The sequence below is a fragment of the Lytechinus variegatus genome, chromosome 1 (assembly GCF_018143015.1).
Source record: "Lytechinus variegatus isolate NC3 chromosome 1, Lvar_3.0, whole genome shotgun sequence".
Classification (NCBI taxonomy): domain Eukaryota; kingdom Metazoa; phylum Echinodermata; class Echinoidea; order Temnopleuroida; family Toxopneustidae; genus Lytechinus; species Lytechinus variegatus.
This window is the reverse complement of record NC_054740.1, coordinates 82,126,996-82,151,420: the sequence shown is the minus strand read 5'-3', so window position 1 is coordinate 82,151,420 and position 24,425 is coordinate 82,126,996. Positions and strand designations below refer to the sequence as shown.

General features: G+C 35.6%; 1 protein-coding gene across 3 annotated transcripts in view; it reads right to left on the bottom strand.

The window, feature by feature from the left end:
* The window catches only part of LOC121425081 (adhesion G protein-coupled receptor L3-like), a 36,071-nt gene extending 25,088 nt beyond the window's left edge, over positions 1–10,983 (bottom strand). For 2 of the 3 annotated variants that reach the window (XM_041621049.1, XM_041621066.1), the window contains exons 1-4: positions 6,239–6,944; positions 2,612–2,659; positions 1,056–1,250; positions 1–183 (exon numbers count right to left, since the gene is read on the bottom strand). In XM_041621049.1, coding sequence (XP_041476983.1) covers positions 1–183; positions 1,056–1,250; positions 2,612–2,659; positions 6,239–6,575 — 763 coding nt within the window. In that variant the 5' untranslated portion in view covers positions 6,576–6,944. Of the gene's footprint in view, positions 184–1,055; positions 1,251–2,611; positions 2,660–6,238; positions 6,945–7,499 lie in introns of those variants that run through there. The other variant, XM_041621058.1, reaches the window with a different exon arrangement.
* Positions 10,984–24,425: the final 13,442 nt, after the last annotated feature.

The window sequence follows — 24,425 nt, the reverse complement described above, 5'->3', positions numbered from 1 at the left end:
GTATGCATTGAAGCATTTTTCGACTCCAGTATCCATCATGGCGGCAATAGGCTGATGATGAACCTATCAGATCAAACCCATCATTACATCTAATCTCGATGCTATCGAATATATTATATTCCGATCTTAGATTAACAATGTATCCATTCTGAGGAGCTTCTGGAAGTCCGCATTGGACATCTCCTATACAAGGGATGGGAAATGTGGATAAAGGAAATATTTATTCAAAACTGTTTTTGTTTTTTTATGAGCAGACTAACATGACACCGTTTATTATATACAGGAGTTCTGGTAAGAATGTGGGAAATATTAATGAATTTTTATAAGCAATGTAGGGAAGCGTCAGATTTTTGTTGGTTTGATTATTTGGTTGGTGTTTTGAGAGGTAGATCTGTAGATTTTATTTCTAACGATCCGTTATGGGTGAATAAATCCTTAATGATATCAAAAGGTGTGATTCATCAAATTTCTGGGGGGGGGGGGGTTATGATTTTCTTCTTTCTTTTTTTTTGGGGGGGGGGGAGGGAGCACTCTGTACCCACCAATCTGTGCCACTGTAAAGCCAAGAGGATAAAGTTTCATATTCTGTAAAATCGATAACAATAATATTGGGAACAATTAAGAAGGGGTGGATTTATAGAAAGGAAAACATTAAGAAAAAATATATATATATAATTCATCAATGGAAAGTGGGCTGTGGAAATATTTAAAGAACATCCTCTCCAGCAAATAAAAAAAAATCAAGAAGAAGATGCCATGCACCGAAATTGACTATTCATTTATTTAATCTATTTATGTGTGTATAATGCATATGAAAATTGACCAGCAGCCCATGCTGAAAGGGTCAATTTACCAATAAATATGAAGTACAATATAACAAGCTAGGCAGATGAACAAAAGCGTCATTACAATATTTCATATCAAAACTTGAGTCTACTTAATTCCAATTGAATAGAAATCATCCTGCAATGAAATTCAAATATTGTCATGTAAATGAACTTTCTCTGGCTGTTCAGATCAAAAAGTATACTACAAGTCAGTTTAGATGAACTTACTGAGACAGACCACAGACATGGGGTTCCAGATCCCTCCATCCACGCACCTAACTACCTCTGAGCCGTACCTTACCCCATCACAACGGACCCTGGCACGGTCCCCTGTTAGAATACTTGGACATTCCGCCTCTATCACAACCAAGGAACGGTTGAAGTCTACATGAATGTCATCCGTTAGACATCCTATCCCGGGAGCTGAAAAAATTAACATGATTCATCGAAATCCAAATTTGTTTTCATTGGTATCATGTTGCTATTAATTGATAAGCATCCGTTTTAATTGGGTCAATCTAGCTATCAAATGTTCATCGAGTTATTTATTTAGAGCAGTCAATACTTTTTGTCTTTATTCTACTTTTCATCCGGATATCCAGATCATATTCTTAGGTGGGTGGACCGGGAAAATATCGATCCTTGTCGGGGAAGTTGATTATTATTGTACTCCGTTGAGTCTAGTATGTTCAAGGTGTAAAATTGATGAAAATACATCTAATATAACATCATGAACAATACATATTAAACGCATTTTTTAATAAAATGTTTAAATCTTAAGAGGACAATAACAAAAAATAAGATTAAGAAGATGTACCGTAATTTAGAAATGATATAACCCCTTCCCCCCAAAAAAAAACCGGGCGGCGCCAGGATATTCAGATATAAGGGACAAAACGTACTGACAGTTACGTCATTGACACTGGTTTTATAATTTTAGGATATAGTTTAAAACGTTGTTCGTATGAGAAAGGCATGGATAAGATACAAATTTTAGGTTTGTACCATATTGCACCTGAACAAAAACATTATATTTTGATTCCATGGGGCACTGCACCTTAAACTAAAAGGATTGGGGTCCCATGATGCCCCCCTCCCCCTTCAAAGCTTCGCGCGATATTTCAGAAACACAAAAAGATAGCGCCGCAAAATCTCATGACTTTTTTTTCGAAGTCTCGCGCAACTTTTGTGACTAAGTTCTTGACATACTACTTTGTGTACAAAGTCTATGGGAGATGAAATTCATAAAAGGGTTATTATTTTTCGTTCTCATTGGTCTGCTTGATTAATTCAGGGTTTACTTTAGTTGTTAAATAGTCTGTAATAATTTCCATTGAAAAAAAAGAAATCAAATGATGAAAAAACAGAGAAGTACATCATGAAAAAAATTTGCTTTCGCAATTTTTCTTTGTGGAAACCTTTAAATTAGATTACAAAGATGACTCTTGGTGTTGATTACGCAAATAATGATTTTCACGAATAAGATTGCATAATTCATTCATAATAAATGAAAAATAATTATTATTTTCAGATTTTTTTACACTGGCTTGTACTTTATGTGGTAAAAAAATGTGTGTGCCAAATCAGAGCCCCCCACCTCCAGTCCTAATTACATTTGAAATAGCCCAGTCCTTTTAGGGTATTTTACTAATGTAGATATTATATATATATATAATATGTATATATATATAATGTGACTGAAACTTGGCACTGCCCCTACATGCTTCTTCCATGTATATTATAGGAAATTACGGAAGAGATAACAGATAAGAGACGGGACTCACCTAAGGACGGGCATACATCCGCTGTAGAATCGGTCGCCTGCCTATCGTCTGTATCAATGAAATGATAATCAAATGATGTCATTTAATGAAATGAGGAAAATGAACGAGTGTTTGAGACGAAATTGTGAAAATGCATAATCAACAGGTCTTAAAGGTCAAGCCTATCCCAAGAAAATGTTGATTTGAATAAGTTTTATGTGTATGTTATTTAAATATTTTTTTTTGTAATATAGCTGTTGATTTTATCCGTATTCTTCATTAGTTTGTTGATTTCGTTTATTTTTGAAATGTGTGTTTCTTGCAATTTAATAAATTGATTGCAGGATGGTCTTTTTTCGGTAATAAATGTTAATCAGGGAGTAGCCTAGATAGGTCTATTTGGCTATTGCTATTCCCCCACATCGCATTCATTACCCTATGTATTTTGTTATTTTTGTTAATTTGTCATTTTACAATATTCTTTACTCCTTTAATGTGGGATCATTTTGATTGAACTTGATGTATTGCATCTTGTATGTTTTTTAGAAATGATAAATAAATTGATTTGAATTTGAATAAATATGGAAAAATCAAACAAGCATAACGCTGAAAATTTCATCAAAATCGGATGTAAAATAAGAAAGTTACATTTTAAAGTTTCGCTTATTTTTTCTCAAAACAGTAATATGCACAACTGAGTGACATGAAAATGAGAGAGTCGATGATGTCCCTTACTCACTATTTGTTTAGTTTATATTGTTAGAATTATACAATATTTCAATTTTTATAAATTAGAAAATAAGGACCAACTTGATAGAGCCATATATTCTCAAAACAATGGCAATTCCACTGTTTATGGAGGAATTCGTGTTTTTCACATGACAATGGGGAGAAAGTTAGAATATTTCATATTTTATGTATAAAAAAGAAATATTGTGTGGGTGGCGACATTAGTCTCATTATTTTGCATACCGACCAGTATGTGCATATAACTGTTTTGTGAAATCATTTGTGGTAGGGTCCATGGTGAAATTGAGTGAAATTTTAAAATGTCTTAACTTTCATATATTGCATCCGATATTGATGAAATTTTCAGAGTTATGCTTAATTGCATTTTTCTCTTCTTATTTAAATCAACTTTTTTTGTAGGGAGGGGGGGGGGGGGGTTGTGAATATATGAAACCTACTGACAGCCAAACATATGATAGTCAACTGGTGTGGAATTGAGATTGAACAATATAATGCTTTGAAGAAATAAATATTTTTCAATAGTCATTGGGTGGATCCATGCAGTCGTCATTGTAATACGCATGTCAGTAAAGGACAAGTCCACCCCAACAAAAACTTGATTTGTATAAAAAGAGAAAAATTCAACAAGCATATCACTGAAAATTTCATCAAAATCGGATGTGAAATAAGTTATGACATTTTAAAGTTTCGCTTCATTTCACAAAACAGTTATATGCACATTTCGGTCGGTATGCAAATGAGGGAACTGACGACATCACTCACTCACTATTTCTTTTGTTATTATTATTATTATTTATTTCGGCAATGAAAATTGAAAGAAATTGGTACAGTGTATACACATAATAAACATAACAGAGCATAGATTGAGCACCCACTGGACTGCCAGGGTCAAATAAAGTTAACTGAATTACTGTAGTCAATAAAGACCATTTGGCCCTATCCAGTGGGTGCTTACATAAAACAGAAGCGGATAAAAGAGTGGGTATGAACAAAGATGTTTAAGATCAATTATAATAGAATAAAATAACATAGGTCTACTTAATAACACTTCATCTTAACTTAGAATATCGAAATTAGCTGTTTAAATAAATAAATAATGAACTCGTGCAAGGGTAAATATGGTCATTCATTAGGCATAAATTTTTTTTCCTTAGTTCATTTGTCCATGAAATAAGTGAGTTTACAACCACCCCAGAGCGCAAACTTGCCGGCAATTCATCCCAGTAACGGGGAAAAGAATTGTTAGCTGAAAGGTGGAGTGATTTGTTCGCGCTCGGAGGTGGTTGAACTTCACGACCTCCAAGTGCCTACTGTTAATGACAATGGAACATCTAACTGCATCACAACGTACAATACCATACAAAGCCTTGACAACATAAATTAGTAATGAAAATTTCCTCCTTGATTCCAATGTTTGCCAGTTGAGTTTTTGTAATCTGTCATGATAGGACATTTCTTGCCTTCTTTGCTTAAGTATTATGCGGGTGGCTCGTCTCTGAACATTTTCGACCTTTTGGGATAGATATTTCGTATGCAAGTGCCAAGCTGGTTGACCGTACTCAAGAATCAATTTTGTATTTCATTATATGAAATATTTTGATCATGTGAAATGAAGTTTCATTCCTCCCTGAACACGTGGAATTTCATTATTTTAACATTTTGTGCTTCGGGCAAGGAGGCCCTAATCATCAAATTCGTAAAAATTGAAATATTGTATAATTCAAACAATAAAAAAACAAAAGAAATAGTGAGTGAGTGACATCATCGACTCTCTCATTTGGATATAACTGGCTCGTTCATATAACTATTTTGTTAAAACTTTGAAATGTCATAACTTTCTTATTTTACATCCGATTTTTGATGAAATTTTCAGCATTGTGCTTGTCTGATTTTTCTCTATTGATTCAAGTCAACATTTTTCTGACGTGGACTTGATCTTTAAATGAATAGGCCTACCTAAGAACGGAAATTTGTGTTGTTTTCTTTTACAAATACAAAAATGATACCTGACAAAATAAACCATGATGTAAGCACGAAAAGGGGACAGTTTAAGCAGTTTTACCATTATGAACAGGATGCCGATAAAAACAAACTAACGAAAGTGCAAGGAGCCAACTAACCTATTTTTGCCAATGCATCGGCATATTTCTTCCATTTCAATTCCTCATGTTCCCAGATCACAATTCTGGGACAATAAATAACAATTACTGATCCTTCCCATAAACGCTCACTCTTTCGGTTAATTCTTTCTTTCTCTCTTATTTTCTTTCTTTCTCTCTATCTTTCTCCGTCGCCTCCGATACCCTACTTCTTAAATTTCATATTTTCTTTTTATTTTCCTTTAGGCCCTGTGTATCTCTTGATTACTGGCCTCGGACCCCCCTTCCCTCCCATTTCTTTACCTTTCTCTTTGCCCCCCTTTTTTTTTTTTTTGGGGGGGGTGAATCCACCATTATTGGATGAAAAAGTTGAACATTGATTGCAACAAGGTGTTTGATTCATTATCATTTTATGCTGACGTGCTTTCAAATCGGACATCAATATCATGATTATATTCATTATTGTGTCATAATCACTCTTTGTGGATTAGTAGATAATCATTATATTCTTGACTGGGTGATTGCTTTGCTTCAGATTGGCAATGAGGTGATCGGATGACAAGATCTTGGATCTCGTCATGTCTACATCCTTTGGGAGAGATGATCAGATGACAATATCTTGGATCTCGTATCTCTTCATGTCAGTAGATCTTGCCATCTGATGGACGTAGACATGACGAGATACGAGATCTCGTCATCTGGTCGTTTTTTTTTCTTTCTATAAGGGAGATGTATCCTTAGTAAGATGAATATCTGAGCATCTTTGTGACACCTAAGCTTCCAAAATGTGTAAAGTTACCTTGACACGTGTAGGTTACATTTAAAAACTTGTAGGTTCCAACGCACGGGTCTCCAGCTAGGCTATTTAGGGCTTGCAATGTGCATTGCTGTTGGCCGTCACAAGATGAATCTATCACACCCGCCACATCTACTCCACATGTTGTGTCCGAGACCTGTCTGTCAGGGCATGTTGTACTGTCATTTCGGCCGTATATAGCACTGTGAATGTTGATATGGCCCTCCCCGCAATCAATTGTTCCTGATCGACGCTCACAGATAATTTCTATATTTTCTGAAGGAGAAAATGAATATTTCAAACAAAAATATGGATAAGGTAAATGAAAAAAAAACATCATGTTGGGAAAGATTCCAACTGGGGAAAAAATCAGTTAAGCTGGTGTAAATTAGTTTCTGCAAGGGGTGAATCTGCGCTGGGTCCCGACTTTCATGAGATTATTGGTCCTTGAATACTTTCATTTGTGTCTTTCGATGCAAATAGTAATGCTAATTTGGAGCAGTAGAAAAAAGGTGACATTCAAACCAGTCCTGAAAGCGGGACATTTCAGACATGTTTTATAATAAAGAAAAGGTTAATATCCCGTGAATCAAATTAATGCGGGCGCGAAGCGCGAGCTTAAAGTATTTCATTTATTGACCTCTCCCTTCTTACTTTTTTTTACTACGTGCATATTTTCTCTTTCTTTTGACACTCTCCGTTTTCCCGTATCATCCCGTTTTCCTTCTCTCTTTCTCTCAGCTTTTTTCCTCAGTTTTTTTCCTCTACTTTTTTCCTCTACTGCATATCCCTTTTTCTTCTTTGACTCATATTTTTTCCTGTTTCCCCTCCCTTCTTCCTCGTTCTCCCCCGTCGCCTTCCCAATCTCGCTCTATCTTTCTCCTTCCTTTTCTTTCACATCTCTTTTTCCCTTCTCCCCCATTTTTAGGGGAGGGGGTGTGGGCAAATTGCTTTTGGCCCCTACTGATCCGCGCCTTGAATTAATTCACACATCTCTCTCTCTTCTTTTTGTTCCTCTCTTTTTTTATCTGTCCCCTTTCTTATCTCTCCCTTTCCATTCTCCCCTGTTTTTTGGGCAGGGGGTAAGGCACCCCCCTGGAGTGCAACTGAATTTATACACACATAATCAAATATAATTCATTCAATCGATGAAGAATATTAGATGTCGCCTGATGCTAAAGTTTGATATCTTTGCAATTAAAAAGGCGATACCGCGTAACGTTGGACAATAGGTATAAAATAGATTTAAAAATAAAACACTTACCACAGCGTATCTGCATTGAGGCCCAGAGAATCAATATGTATCCAATAGTTTCCATGATTATGCGTTGTTCAATTGGTAGTACTACTATCCAGTCTCCTGATTTATCTTATTTTATAACAACTTCTAGTTTGAGAATTTCGTGTACAGCTATACATTTTTAGTCAACAAAACTGATAACGATAGAACAGGATTCTAACTTCCTTATGTGCTGTTGTCTTTTGTCGATACTCTTGATGAAAATAGATGACGGGTCTAGCCTACTGTGCAGACACAAATACGTTTTATCGTTGCTGCACTTACGAACTAATAACTTCTAACCATATTGGTAAATATGTGGGTGTGTGAAAACTTACAGGATAAACCTTTTTCAAATTTGCTATGGTAGCAGACTACACTTTGAACCACTGTTTCCGACGGGAAGTATCGATTGTAGCAACGCTCCTGACAATCTAAACATTAATATTCATTGTCATCCTTCCACATTCTCACTTTGCTGTTTCATCAAGCAATTCTTGTTAAATTACGGCTTAAACGAAATGTTTTGATAACATGGCACATGAAATTAGTTTTGCATTCTTTAATAAACGTTAGTCTTTCGGTGTCTAAAGTAGGTGCTGAGGTTGCCCCCCCCCTTATGATTTTTAAAACTATAGAGTAAAAACTAAAGCAATTAAAAGAGAGGGGTAAGGAGTATGAGAAGAATGGGGGCTTCGATGTAGTATTTTATGTTAACACTTAAAAGTAAATAAACAGGAATTACCCTTTTGCCTAAACTTTGATCGACATTTTCGAAATTGAACTTAAATAGATATAACATCTAAAATCGTAATATTAGTAATAAAAAGGGAAAATAAAATGTCGAACAACACAACGTCAGGCCTACAAATAACAATATTATATATATATGACACATGTTCAGGAAGTAATCAGACCTTGTTTTACATTAAAGTGAATTGCAATGTTCATATTTAATCATTTAAAGGAGAAAATATTGTATGGATGATGTATAAGGTTCCTTCATTTCCATACTAAGCAGGATTGGCAATTGGGCATTTTTTTCAAAATGAAACTAGACTTAAACATGTCATGACTTTATTTTATATCCGATTTTGATTAAAAAACGATTTACTGATAGGCCTATGTGCTTGTTTTCAATTTTGTTTTCTTTTCATTAAAATCAACTTTTGGTAGGTCGGACTTGACCAAGTCCGTGAAAGCAAGTTGTAATGACATTCTTTGGCGTAAATCCCGGGGGATGGGTAGTCTGCAGGCACAGACCCTGATTGAAACTTTGATCAACAAGTGTGTCTCCGCACAAAGACTAGCACATACAAATCTTGCTGTTTCAATTGGGCCTTCGGTCCACACGGCATGAGTAGGCTGCACTTTCACTCTTAACTCGAGCGAAGGGTTTGCACAGCAGACTAGGGGATGGGGGTGATATCCCATACTTTTCGGAGAGGGGAGTAGCCTCTATAATCACACACCCCCTTCAAGAAAAAACGTTTTTCTTTTATCGTCGAATTGGTAAAACTACTACTAATGCGCAGATTCATCTTTAAATGCTCTTAAAGAAGTTTTGCAATTTTTACCCAACTATGCATTCTAAATACAAGAGCTTATTTTTTCTCGTACCTCTGCCCTGCCAACAAACGTTATATCCACTGCATCACGTTGAGTATTGTTATAACGAGTTATTATTGACTGATTACAATGACTTTTAATGTGGGTATAAATTAAATCATAAACTAATCAGATCACCCTTTTAATACACTGGGGTGAATGGGGAGGGGGCCTATCCCTCCTATCCTGGTACCATTAGGGAAGAGAGGGATAGATGTTCCCCATGCTTTAAGTGAAATATACAAAGGTATTTTTTAGAAATGACTCTCACGTACAAATGAGGGAGGGGGCGGCTTGGGGCCAAGGACCCCCAAAATGGAAAATGTGGAAACATGATATAAGTATCTGAATATTCTTCTAAAAATCTATCATTTAGATAGATTTTTGTAGAAAAAGAGTCAAAATTTCTGATGGCTCGCTATGCTCTCTTACAGCTTTTTTTTTTAAAATGTTGCCACATACACCATATCTGGGGAACGTTTCATCAACGTTTTCGTCCGACAAATTGTCAGTTGTTTCCTTGATTTTGATTGGCTGAGAAGCATTGTTTCTATTGTAACTGTCGGATAGAATAGGACTTGTCTGAAATAAGTCTGACAAGTCTTTCATGAAATGCTCATCTGGTCCCCTCAAAATGCTTGAATCATTATAGAACTGACTCTTGACATTGATAGACTCAATACCGTTACTGAAACACGAGAATATTGCCTGTTTCCTTATGATTTTATCAATTCAATATGATACTTCAATTAACATTTAATAGGTATTTACAATGTGAATAAACTTTTGTTTAGAACATCTATGATATTGCACCATCTCTGAGTATAGTCATTATGACTATTTAAAATCATTCCTTTCAGCAATATTTTTCATTTCATCTGCCTCACTGTGCTATATTCTACGTTTGAGAAGGTTATTTGGTTGTCTGTGATTGTAAATCGTTCCTTTAAGGCACCCTTATTCCTGCTAATTATGATAACATCTTCTTCCATTCTCATATCACATGTAACAAATAAGTAAATTTTTCAGTGGATACATTTCGACAGTTTGATATTCGATTTTTCGTTTTGGTAAAAAAAAAGGGAACATGGTTTTGACACTATATAGTCTTCCAACTACTACTGAAAATTTGCCAGCTCGCCTCGCTCGCTGGTATGTCAACATGCATTTTCAGCCCATACTTTCTTTTGAGGACCACATTCTAAGGTGTTAAAATTAGTGTTGAAATGTGTTTTACTCAGATCCCAAACCCGGTTTCAATGCGGGGTTGTCATCATGGGGCATGATGATTTGTTTGGCAAGCCCAATTCAAAAGAAAATTAGCCTTGTCGGTAACCCATTGAAACCGGGCTGGCCTAACTTTCTCTATTAATGACTGGTTTATTAATAAAAATGGGTGTTTAAAACACAAATTCAACACGAATGTCATGTGTAAAATGACCTATACAGTCCTCGATTTACTCCCTTCATGCCGTTTGGTACCCCAGATTTTGCTATGTAGCACTCAGCTACAATCATCATGATACGAAGGGAAAATTTGTTATTGAATAAAGCAAATCTACTTATAGAAACTTTATAACACTTCGATGAGCACTGACCCTCTCCCACAATGAACACGATTAATATACCCCTATCTTGCCTGGAAATCCATATCCTGCAGTTTAAGGGACTGCACAGGAGGTCGATCTTTTACAGAAACACCATCTGCCAGACAGATATTAACTACATTCTTAAAAGTACTTACAAAGCTTATTTGACTGTAGGATCAGGAGCCCGATTCTTAAAGAGTTGCAAGCACGGTAACTTTGCCAAAAAATGGCAACAACAGTTAAAGGGGAAGTTCACCCTGACAAAAAGTTTATTGTAAAAATAGCAGAAAAATTTTTAAAAAATGTTGCCGAAGGTTTGAGAAAAATTCATCAAATAATTAAAAAGTTATTCGAATTTCAATTATTTGATTTGTGACGTCATATGCGAGCAGCATTCCTACATAGCGAATGGTAAAAAATCAATGAAATGTCTTTTTCTCAGATAATTGAAAATGGTTTTCACTTTACCTTTTGTGTATCAATAGACAAATCATTTCACACCCGATCATGAATAGAAAACAAAATTAAGTCATCAGGAAATCTATACAAAATTTGAAATTCCTGCATTTTATATTACATAACACATGGGGTAGCTGCTCGTTTATGACGTCACAAATCCAAAACTTTGAACTCTAATAACTTTCTTACTCTTTAACGGATTTTCCTCAAACCTTCATCAATATCTTTATCTATTTTTTCTGCTTTTTTTACAACAAAGTTTTCTTCAGGGTGAACTTCCCCTTTAAAACAGTTATAAGTTCTAAAGGAAACTGGTCCTTGGTCGCCTACACACACACACACACAGACACACACACTATCATATTATCATATATCAAGAGTATATATGCTCTGCTATATATAGCATTGAGCACTTCATCGGCATCTACACATCTAAGGATAACATATATATATATACATATATATATATATATGCAGGTTTAGGGGGATTCCCCAGGCTTAATGAGAAAATCAAATTACAATCAATCTACAAGAAAAAGTCTTACAATTTCATCAAACTAAACTATACTAATTTTATAACTGTAAACAACTACAAAATTACAACTATAACAAAGTTATTGAATTTAAAAGTTAGTCATTATTTGTGAAACAAATGTATTCATGGTTCATATTTATCCTGCTTTCCTGTATTAATATTGTTTTTATTTTTAATGCATTTTTTAATCGAACGAATAAGTGGTAAGATGACTTCATCACTTTGCTCAAAATATGCATGAGTTCCACCAAAATGATGCTAAACTTTAAATTTGATATCAACTTTGTTTATTCCTTGTCCATTTTTAGTGAAATTGTCAGTGTTATCTTATTTCAACATGGCATTCCCCTTGTAGGCTCCTGATTCACCGGATATCATTTATCAGACAAAAAGTTCTTTAAATCCCACAGGCTAGCCCTGTAGGCTCATAATTCACAGGATACCATCTCCCAGACAGATGTCAAATACATTCTTACAAATAATTAAACAATGATTTGAGTTACAACTGTGGTATCAATTGATCGTGATCGGCTGCTGAGCCCTATTGGCATGGTAGTTGCCATAGAGGCTAAGATACAAAAGTTGTAATTCATGTATGAAACTGGTCCCTATACATAAGTATATACAAGGTAAATGTATATAATATATGAATATACAGGTAAAAGGGGATTCCTCAGGCTGAAATAAGGATAAACGGGTAAATAAAGTATAACTGATTAAGAAAATAAAAACGTTCAAATTTTCATCAAAATCTGATATAAAAAAAGGAAGTTACTGAATTCTGTGAAAAATGGATTCATCCCGCCATAAATATACAATCGGCTCGTCGATGATGTCGGGCCTCTCATATCTTTCTTATTAAAAATTTATATTGTTTTCATTACATGAAATCTTAATTATTTCGGATCTCAACATGCCCCCTTGTTACAAATCAAATTTCGGCATGGACGATCTTTCAAATCACATTAAAGCAGCAATTAATCCTGTTTTTTATTTTTTGAGAATATTATATAAATTTAGAAAATAAATCTATACATTTCGATAACTTGTTAATTTCTTGCCCATTTTTGATGAAATTTCCACTGTTATATTATTTTCAACATGGAATACCCCTTGAAGGGGCAAGCTCTGTAGGCTCCTGATTCACTGGACATCATTTCACAGACAAAAAATACACAGTTATTACAAACATGACAAACATAAACAAAAAATAGGCTCATCATTCACAGGACACCGTCTCACAGGCAGAACTTAATATTCTTCCAAATACTTAAAAATACAAACGATCTGACTGGGTGTTCCCTTCTCCTACAGTAAAGGGACAAGCCCAGTAGGCTCCTCTTTCACAGGATGCCATCTCCCAGACAGAAATTAACATTATTCTTACAAATACTTAGAAATACAAAACAATCTGACTGGGCGTTCCGTTCTCCTACAGTTTAAGGGGCAAGCCCAGTAGGCTCATCATTCACAGGACACCATCTCCCAGATAGAAATTAACATTTTTCTTACAAATACTTAAAAATACTAAACAATCTGACTGGGCGTTCCGTTCTCCTACAGTTTAAGGGGCAAGCCCAGTAGGCTCATCATTCACAGGACACCATCTCCCAGACAGAAATTAGCATTCTTACAAAATATTTAAAATACAAAACAATCTGACTGGGCGTTCCGTTCTCCTACAGTTTAAGGGGCAAGCCCAGTAGGCTCATCATTCACAGGATGCCATCTCCCAGACAGAATTTAACATTTTTACAAAAAATACTTAAAAATACTAAACAATCTGAATGGGCGTTCCGTTTAATGGGCGTTCAGTTTAAGGGGCAAGCCCAGTAGGCTCATCATTCACAGGATGCCATCTCCCAGACAGAATTTAACATTATTCTTACAAATACTTAGAAATACTAAACAATCTGACTGGGCGTTCCGTTCTCCTACAGTTTAAGGGGCAAGCCCAGTAGGCTCATCATTCACAGGACACCATCTCCCAGACAGAAATTAGCATTCTTACAAAATATTTAAAATACAAAACAATCTGACTGGGCGTTCCGTTCTCCTACAGTTTAAGGGGCAAGCCCAGTAGGCTCATCATTCACAGGATGCCATCTCCCAGACAGAATTTAACATTTTTACAAAATACTTAAAAATACTAAACAATCTGAATGGGCGTTCCGTTCTCCTACAGTTTAAGGGGCAAGCCCAGTAGGCTCATCATTCACAGGATGCCATCTCCCAGACAGAATTTAACATTATTCTTACAAAAACTTAAAAATACTAAACAATCTGACTGGGCGTCCCGTTCTCCGAAAGTTGAATAGAAAAGCCCAGTAGGCTCCTCTTTCACAGGATGTCATCTCCCAGACAGAAATTAACATTATCCTTACAAATACTTAAAAATACTAAACAATCTGACTGGGCGTTCCGTTCTCCTACAGTTTAAGGGGTAAGCCCAGTAGGCTCATCATTTACAGGATGCCATCTCCCAGACAGAATTTAAAATTATCCTTACAAATACTTTAAAATACTAAACAATCTGACTGGGCGTTCCGTTCTCCTACAATTTAAGGGGCAAGCCCAGCATGTTCATCATTCACAGGATGCCATCTCCCAGACAGAATTTAACATTATTCTTACAAATACTTAGAAATACTAAACAATCTGACTGGGCGTTCCGTTCTCCTACAGTTTAAGGGGCAAGCCCAGTAGGCTCATCATTCACAGGATGCCATCTCCCAGACAGAATTTAACATTTTTACAAAATACTTAAAAATACTAAACAATCTGAATGGGCGTTCCGTTCTCCTACAGTTTAAGGGGCAAGCCCAGTAGGCTCATCATTCACAGGACACCATCTCCCAGACAAAAATTAACATTATTTTTCATACAAAATACTTAAAATACAAAACAATCTGACTGGCAGTTCTGTTCTTCTTCAGTCTAAGGGGCGAGCCCATAACATTAGACTCATCATTCACAGAACACCATATTCCAAACAGAAATTTAAATTCCTACAAATAATTATAACACAACACAAGCTGGCTGGGCGTTCTGTTCTCCAATAGTTTAAGTGGCTAGCCCAGTACGCCGAACATTTACAGGACAGCGTCTCCCAGGGAGAAATTAAAAACGTTCTTACAAACATTTAAGTTACCTATAAATTATATATATATATATATATATATATAAAATCTGACTGGAGATTCTGTTTATTCTGATTACTCTCATGGTTTTTATACAAAAAGAAACTATACTCTTACAAATTCTTGAAAATGTGATTTAACTGTACGAGGTGCTCGCCTACAGGTTAAAAGGAAATCCTCAGGTTGGAAACAATAAATGACTATATATGTTTAACTAATTCGGAAGAAAAATATTTAAAATTTCAAAAAACAAAGTTATAGAAATTCAAAGTTGAGCATTATGACGCAAAAAAAAATGATTCATGCCTCCATTAATAAGCAACATGTGGTGAGATGTCAATGCTCTAGTCTCCTTTTTAGTTAATAAATGAATTCATAATTCATTTCATTACATGAAATCGTAATTTCATATTTTAACATGCCATCTCCCAGGCAGAAATCAATATTCTTACAAATAGTTAAAACACGAAACAATCTGACTGGGCATTCCGTTCGCCTATAGTTTAAGGGACAGGTCGAGTCGGCTCATCATTCACAAAACACCATCTCCCGGACAGAAAATTAATATTCTTACAAATACTTAAAAATACAAAACAATCTGACTGGGCATTCCATTCTTTTATTTCAAGGGCAAGCCCAGTAGGCTCATAGCTAGCAGGAGAACACATCTCGCAGACAGATATTAAGAACATTCTTACAAATATTTCATAAGTTCGAAAAGTCTGACTGGGTGTTCCGTCTTTCTTTTTAAGGGGTAGTAGGCTCATATTCACAGTAGGCTAATAATCATACTAGACAAGCCAAGTAGGGTCGTAATTCACAGGACGCCATCTCCCAGACAGAAAATAATATTTGTACACTAATTAAACCTCAACACTGAGAGATCAGTGAACCTCAAAACAATCTTTTACAGTAGGCTCACAATTCACAGGACGCCATCTCTCAGACAAAATTTAACACTCTTACAAATACTTAGAATTAAAAAAAAATCTGAATGGGCGTTCCGTTCTATTGCAACAGACGGGGCTAGTCCAGTAGGCTCTTAATAAAATGTCTCTCAGACATAAATCTCATGCCTTCTAACAAGTACTTAAAAAAGGGTGATTTGACTAAACTATCCGTTTGCCTACCGGTTACACGGCAAAAACTGTGGTGTTAACCGGTGTACATAGAGGACCACACCGGTTATTTACACCAGTGTTAAATTAGCGGTGTTAGTTTTACACCTATAGGTGTTATTACAACACCTTTTGTTGTTACATTTACACTCTTTGGTGTTATGTTTAATCTCTAGGTTGTAATTTTAACACCTCTAGGTGTGGTCCTCTATTAACACCAATTGGCGTCAGTTTTAACACCGTAGTTTTTACAGTGTAGTGAGGATACACCAGGCTGAAAATAATGAATGAATAAATAAAGTAACATTAATAAAAAAAATGATAATAAATCACACACACGTTTTGTTGTCTGATTCTCTACATATGTTTACATCATATTATTTGCAGCATGGCCTATCCCTTTAGACACTCGAGATAATAAATTAAGTCTCATTTACTCATTGATTAGAGGTGAGATGAGAATGGAAGTTGATTGGATCATTATTATCAAGAATAAGGGTGTCTTTACCTCGTTTACACCAACGCTACGTCCATGTAGTTTGTGCAGCGTTAAAGAAAATACAACTGGTACAGTGTAGTTGAGAGCGTAGAGAGAACTGTTACTAACGTGGAGGGAGCGCGGTCTGACCAGTGCGTAGTAGTGACGCAGTAAGAACCTTCAGTCTTAGGACCTACTAATAGCTCAATCGACGTAGCATAGACGTAGTAGACACGGACAAAAGTAACAACTCTGTCCATGTCTACTACGCGGCCGCTGGCCTCTGGAGTATGAATAAAAAGTATTTTGACCTGCAGGATCGTTGTACTCACGTGAAGGGCACGTAGGTACGAGTAGCAAACTGCTTGGATGTAGCGGGGGCCGTTTCGACCAAGAATGGACCGCTAGTGCGAGCACGATAAAGTAAGTGTGAACGCCACCAACGCATCATGAATTAAGTAAGGACATAGCATGGACGTACCATGCACGGGACGATTTCACATTTCTCGAAGAAAACTTAGTTAATGCTACTTTCTATGCATTCTTCCTGCATCGCAACCACGAAGCGGGAACTTCCTCCGGTGTACAAAATGAAATTTTAATCAAATGAATTATACGGCATGACAGATGTCTCTAATTTAAAAAAAAATCATGGAACTAGCATATTGATGCAATGAAAAGGACAAGATTGCAGAAATAAAGAATTTGAATAAATTTATCAAGACGATACTCGGGCATTCTCAACAGAAGTCCATTCGCATTTGCAATACTTATTAGACTGTTATGTTTATAAATTATTCAAACCTGTTTCTTGTCCTATAAATTGATAACTTGAAACGGTAATAATAATAATAGTTGTACATTAATATTGTGCAATTTTCTAAACTGCGCATTGAAATACATCACAAATGAGCAAGGAACAATGATTAACAAGCTAAGCGAAATATTATAATAAAGTCATATTAAAAGGAAAATAAGTGAAGCCTCCTATTATGTAATACATGATAACAGTGACCTGTTGATTGAAAACTTTATGTAAAAGGGTAGGTTTACAGTGTAGCTTTTAATAAGTTAACAGATGATGATTTCCTCATTGAGAAAAAGAGACTATTCACGAGTGTGTGAATATAAAAATATTTCTAACCTAACCTAAATGTTTTAAAACGTCAAGGATTTCATCAGGAGGATTATACCACCATGATTTGAATATTTCATCAGTAAATCATTGTACATTTCACTTGAAGTATAGGGTAAGCATGTATTCGAACAAACTATTCACCTCTTCCCCCACAAGTGCTATGATAGAAAGCCCCCCCCCCCCTTCACGTCAATTTGTCGATACATTGATTGTTTTGCGATCAAAGTTACAATCAAAGTCGTTGAAGTTGTACACTAATAATTGAGTCTACCCATACTCTCGTGATGGAGCATATATCACCTTTACAATGAAACTTAACGAATAAATTTATAAGATTCACTGGCATACATATGTGGGTGGGGCTTGGGGGTCATGAACTCCCCCCCAAAAAAAAAAGTCTTCACGGTCAAGAAAAAACGAAATAGGTGGAATTATTTTTTCTGGATGTTGCGTCAAAATTAAGCACAAACATGAGGGTTAATTAAAAAAAGGTCGAAATGTAATTTGCCCGCTCAATTTGCTCGCTCGCAACTTTTTGCAAATATTGTCCGATATGCCATATTTGGCCCCCTATTTTTTGCACATTACGCCACTGGTAAGATTAATCGAGGGAGCGAAGCGACCGAGCAAGAAATGCAAAAAAGTTAATGTATAGAATGTTAATTGGACCAATTCAGGCGTTTTGGTGGCATTTAACCCATACTTGTTATTTTCAAATCTTGCGCATCTTTTGAGACCAAATTAACGACGCTCGGGTAAGCTTTACATTTTGACAGTGCAAGTCAGACCATACAACCAAATATCATAAATTTTACTAGTAAAATGAATTAATTTCATTCTATTTATAGTCGCAAAAGAGTTCCCGGCAAAGTAAAAAAAATAACCGTGAAAGATAGAATGTAAAAAACAATGAAGAAATACACAAGAAATTCTACAAAACAATTTTAATTGGAAATGAAATTATGTTTTGGCAATTTCTTTTTGTAGATTTTTATCAAAAATGTAAAAATAGATATGTTCACCAAATACTAGTATTCTAATAGCTATCTGAAGTTAGTTTAAGGCAAAAGATTCTTACACTGATTTGTATGATTTAGTACTTAAAAATATAAACAATCATTTCTTAGAAAAACCAGCGATACTTTTTGTTTACATCCGGCTCTACACATGTTCAAATATTCGCAGCGAACGCGCAATCAGCAGCCAAGTGACCCTCACCACACCCCCGTAAGCCTATAGCGTTAAGGATGAATCCACGCATAACACCTGATTATTCAAACGATTGTTTCTGTCTTGAAGTCAAGGATGATTGTACACTCAACCCCCTCCCTTCTCTGTGGTGCATGGGCGGAAATCCCAGGGGGGACGTGTCCCCCCTACTCAAAATAGTAGGGGGACACAATATCAAATGCCCCCTACTATTTTGGGTCTTTGGTTATGCTAAGAAATATATCACAAAAAATGGGAATAAAACTTGCGTTTTGGGACGAGATGACCCTTTTTTTTGCTTGTCAAATTTTGCAGACCGTTGTCCCCCCTCCCTACCTTTTGGGAGAGATTTCCGCCCCTGCTGTGGTGGGATATGTGCCCCAACCCCGGGATATACGCCAGAGTCTTAATCCTTTTTATCAAAATCATAATACTTAACTGACAAAAAAAAATCTGTCTGATTATGTATATATTTATTATTAATCTTTTCATATAGACGAATGCCTAAAAAGGCCTTTGTTTCTTCAGCTCCATCTCTCTGTCCGCTCTTTCACTGAGGATCCGAACAAATTAATCCCTTAAAGCATTAAAAAAATCCTCTCTGTTTTCTTCTTACTTTTGTTGAATATGTTAATGAAATGAATTTTTTCTTCTATCCCTCCATATTAGACGTTATCTTTTTTTTTTGTATTGTCACCATGGTCTAAATTTGTTTTTTTTCTGAAATAATGATATTTATTTATGTACTGTAGCAATTTATTTAAGTAACATATTTATTCAGGATAAAGATAAAATATGATCAGTCGAGGCTGTTTTACATCATGGTTCTGACATACACACACACAGGTAAACAATGCACAATATTATCAAAAGAGGTAACGATTATAATGGCCCACAATATAAATGTTCATTAAATGGTTTGACATAGAAAGAAAACAAGGGAAAAGCAAAAAGAAGGAAAAGGACGAGAGGGTGGGGGGGGGGAGAAGAGAAAGGGGGGAGACGGAAAGGGAGGACGGAGAGAGAAAAGAAAGAATAAGAAGTCGGTCAATTAACTTATAGAAATGTCATTGAATTACATATTTTAAATAATGGTATTTATATATAAACACTTAAAAACTTCCAAGAGAACTTGCATTCTGAATATCCGATGGAAGGTTATTCCAAACCAAGCCGCTATCATATTTAAAACAACTCTTAAAACATTCAAGAGTGGCGTTGGTAAAACAACATTTAATGTATTAGCAAGTCTAGTATAAAAAAAGTGTCTTTCAAAGGCCATTTCCACTTTATTGCACATTCGGACTGAGGCCTTTCCATGAGTACATTTATCCATTATACAAGCTAAAAAGTAATCTGATATCAAGTGTTTGCTATTTGGCCATTTCTATTATCATAAGATTGAATATTCATTTATTTATTAGATACTATAGACCTGTTTGTATCCATAGATCCACTTGTTCACTGCTATCATAACCTTGTTCATTGAATGAGTGCTACCACCCTGCCTGTGGGGAATCTACAGGTAGGACTGGGGTATGCCAATGTTGTAAAGAGCACACACTTTAAAAAATCATTAAAATATCACTTTTGTGACCAAAATTACTAATTTTCATACAGTTGCAATTTATTTTTCATTATTAACTTGGAAATAATTTTTGTATTCACCAGAGCACTCAAAAACTTGAATTTTAGGCATATTTTTGTGTACGCCCTCTATTGGTGGAAAGTAATATGGCAAGAATTTTTTTATTTTTTGATCTCTATTTTTAATTAAGAAAAAATGATTTAAAGAATCAAATTTAAATAAGAGCCAAGTTGTATGAAAAATAGGTGTAATGGAAACTGTCAGTGTAAAAAATCAAACACTTGCCCCAAGGAAAAAGAGAAAACAAGCCAAAGATTGCCACCCTTATTTTGCCACTCATGGAGATGTAACTGAGAACAAGGTTATATCATAACCTTGTTCATTGAATGAGTGTATAGATCTATGATGAAGGCAATCGTCTAATATTGCAAATTAATTTCATAACATTTGTGCAATGTAGTGAAGAAATTCGAATTGAAAGCTTAAAATCTTGGGAAATTCAAATACTGGTATTTAATTTTCGAAAACTGTACCTATCATGCCTACTTTGCAATACACAATTCAATAACGAGGACGAAATCGCCATTCACCTTTTCTTAGACAGGATCCTCTCTTTCTCTCTCTCTCTCTTCTTCACACTCACTCTCTCTAAAATAAAATGCTGATAACGTTGATATACTTGCAATGTATGAAGAGTTAATACTGACGGGGAAAAAAATCACTTGATTCATGACCGGCAGGGATCCATAGATGAAGAGAGAAGACCACGTTCACAACCTTACCGAAGCACGTACAAGTAGTCTGCCGAATTCAAAAGTCCCGCTTTCATTATTTAAAATTCCAGTGAACTTTTAACGACAAACGTTGTCAGTGATTTACATAGTCAAAGTTGGAACAAGCAAGGATATCAATAGCTTGTAACACGGTTGTTAATGAAACCACAGTGAAGATTCTCCGTTTTGACAATGATCGAATACATTTGCATTGAGCTTGACCACTGGACTCGTTAAATTCAATCAATAAAGCTTTCATCTGACTTGTAATCATCATGAGTTCGAAAGTAATAGTCACACCGGCGAAAGCGACTCCAGACCGACCAAAGCTATTACATATTTTACCAATGACGTACCATCGGCGGGCTAGTGATTGTTACGTTGGTGTGACTGTAAATTAAGGGTATCGAGGACATAGGCATCAGGGGGGGAGGGGGGGGGGCATGGGACCCGTCCTCCCATGGACCTGGCTACGGAGGATAACCTATTGTTAGTAGGGGTGCTGTGACTATGCTCAGCACCCCTAGTAACAATAGACTAATCCCCCGTGGACAGGGCCCTGGTCCCCCTTAAATGCTAAAATCCCCCCCCCCTCCATTTGCATTTTGGTTGATTTTGTTTACCTGAGTGAGTTTGAGAAATTTCAGCTCGCACGGAACGCTTACAATAGTGTTACATCTTAACAAAACAAAAATCAAGCACGCGCTGCGCACTCGCAATTATTTGATTAGTGAGATCCTCTTGAAAGATTCCTAGAAACTGTCTTTGAAATCTTCTTTTTACATGTCAGTATATATTCATTTCAGCTCGTATTTGCACTTGCAAAGGTTTTGATAATATGTTTAGCTAATAAGCTTCTGTTCATATGATGACAAAAGTGGCGGCGGAATTAGAAGTTTTATGTTACAAAATGTGTTTAGAATGTCCAGTTTTGGGGTCAGAAATTCAAAAATTTCAGCTCAAGCTTCGTGCCCGAAGAAATTGTTGAGATAGATAACCATCCTCTTCTCGATTATCAAAAGCGCTTATGGGCTTTCTATTTTTTATTAATCTGATGAATATTTCATAAGTTATTATGCAGAAACCAACGTGCATATATTATGAGCTCTGAGCTTTGATTTGATTTGATTTATTGTTTTCTTCTGCATCCATAACATTCGTATCATTTTTCATAACATAATAAACATAATATGTTAGCATTTTTGGCATGAATCATAAATAAAGAGTACTAAAAAATAATTCCAGACAAATATGATTAACTATATGATATTCACAATTTGCAGGAGAAGGATTGTCATCATAAGCAGATTGCTTGAAAAAATGACAATCCCAAATGACAACCTTGACCCGCGGACTCCGAATTCGAACTTAGCCTGTATTTTTTAACATGGATATCCGGCACACCTTTAATTCCATTTCACTTAGATTTTTTTTTCTTTCTTTTTAACCCTTCCACATGGTTCCTTAATTGAAATCAATATTTTTCAACAATACATAATTGAATAATTAACGCAGTATATGACACACAAGTTGAATATGTACAATACAATATTTCATAAAATTGTCGTAATATTTTGTATAAAAAATACAAATTAAAGTGCAAATGAAAGAAAAAATCCATACAAGATATATATATATATATATATATATATATACATATATACACATAAAGGTGTGTGTTTTAGAATATTATCTGAGAGGTTTAATGTAATAAAATAAAAGATGACCACCTTTTTATGAATTTCTTCTCTTTCAGATTTGTTTTTCTTATCTACTTTTCCATACCATAATAAAGATTTTATTTCAGACAAAATATGGTCGAAAACTGGAACACAGTGTTTGCATTTTACTGCAAAAATTTCTTTTCTAACGATTATAAAAATACATTTAAGAGCACCATTATTGGTTCCGTAAAAACCGAATAGCTTTTTCTGGTTTGAAATTTTGATGTGCAAATCGTTACGAGAAAGCCAAATTTCGAGTTGAGACTTTTGCAATCTTTCAACTTATGCTTCAAAAAAATATTGTAAACGTGGGCAAAACCTTTTTTGCTTTAATCATCAAAAGCAGTGCTTCTGGAATAATAAGTTCCATAGCATGTATTTTTTTCGAGTTATTGAAACAAGGCGGGGGACGGACGGAAGGACAAACAGACGGACAAGGGCAACGGTTAATTCCCCCCTCCGGACTTCGTCTGCGGGGCATAAAGATCCCCCCACCCCCCCATCATGCCCATTGGCGAAAACTGGATCTACCCTGGTAAAGAAATTACAGCTCACGCTAACATAATTTTAGTAGGGCCGACTCTAATGAGAAGTTACATGAAATTGAAACCCCAAATTGCTTAAATGTTATGCTTCCTGGTATCATCTAAAAAAAGTGGTTTTACAATATATTCATGGATTTTTTTTCATGAACACATTGAAAAGTGGTCGTCGGTTGTCCATTTTCATGCATGTGATTTTGAAAGAAGATAATTCAACATGCATGTAAGGAACATAATGTTTGCCTGGCGGGGAGGTGGACGCCATTTTCCGAAAAGTTCGCAGGGGAGCCAAAATTAGGTGTCCCCCCCAAAAAAAAAAATCCTAGATACGCGCCTGGTGGAGAAATGACTATGACCAACAAATGTTTTAAATAACTGGGTGTGGACTAAAGACTGTGTGTTGTCCATTGATATTTTTTTGCTGGGTTTTAGATATTCGACAAACTTTCCTTCATTTTTTTTTAGACCTTACTCCATCCCTTTAAAAAGACCAGAGTTATAAAAATAATTGACCCACAAATGTACAATAATAATCACCCAAACATGTAATTATGACTTTACCCAGAGTGTTGTTGTTTTGGGCGTAAACGGCGTGTATAATTCAGCAGTGAATATTTGCGTATTGAAGGTATTGAGCATAGTCTTTCCTCCAATCTCGGTAATTAAAAAAAGTAATTGTTGCTGTAAGTTGTTTATTATATTTGTGGGGTTTTGTGGGGGTTTTGGTAAGCATTTGTGGGTGTAACACGTCATCCCCCCCTTTTTGTTGCTTGCTTGCTTGTCAGCGTTTCCTTGGCGGAAATTAGATACATTTTGGCTACGAGACTGACTGTTTTCTTGTAAAGTGCCAGATAAAATGAGTGTATCAATTTTCTGCGAATCCCCTCACCCCATTATGGATCCGCCCTATAGTCAAAATGAAAGAAAGAATGCGCACAAATAAAATTCATGTATCGGCTTTTGTCTGCACGAACGAAACACATCTACTGTATGAAATGATATTATCCTGT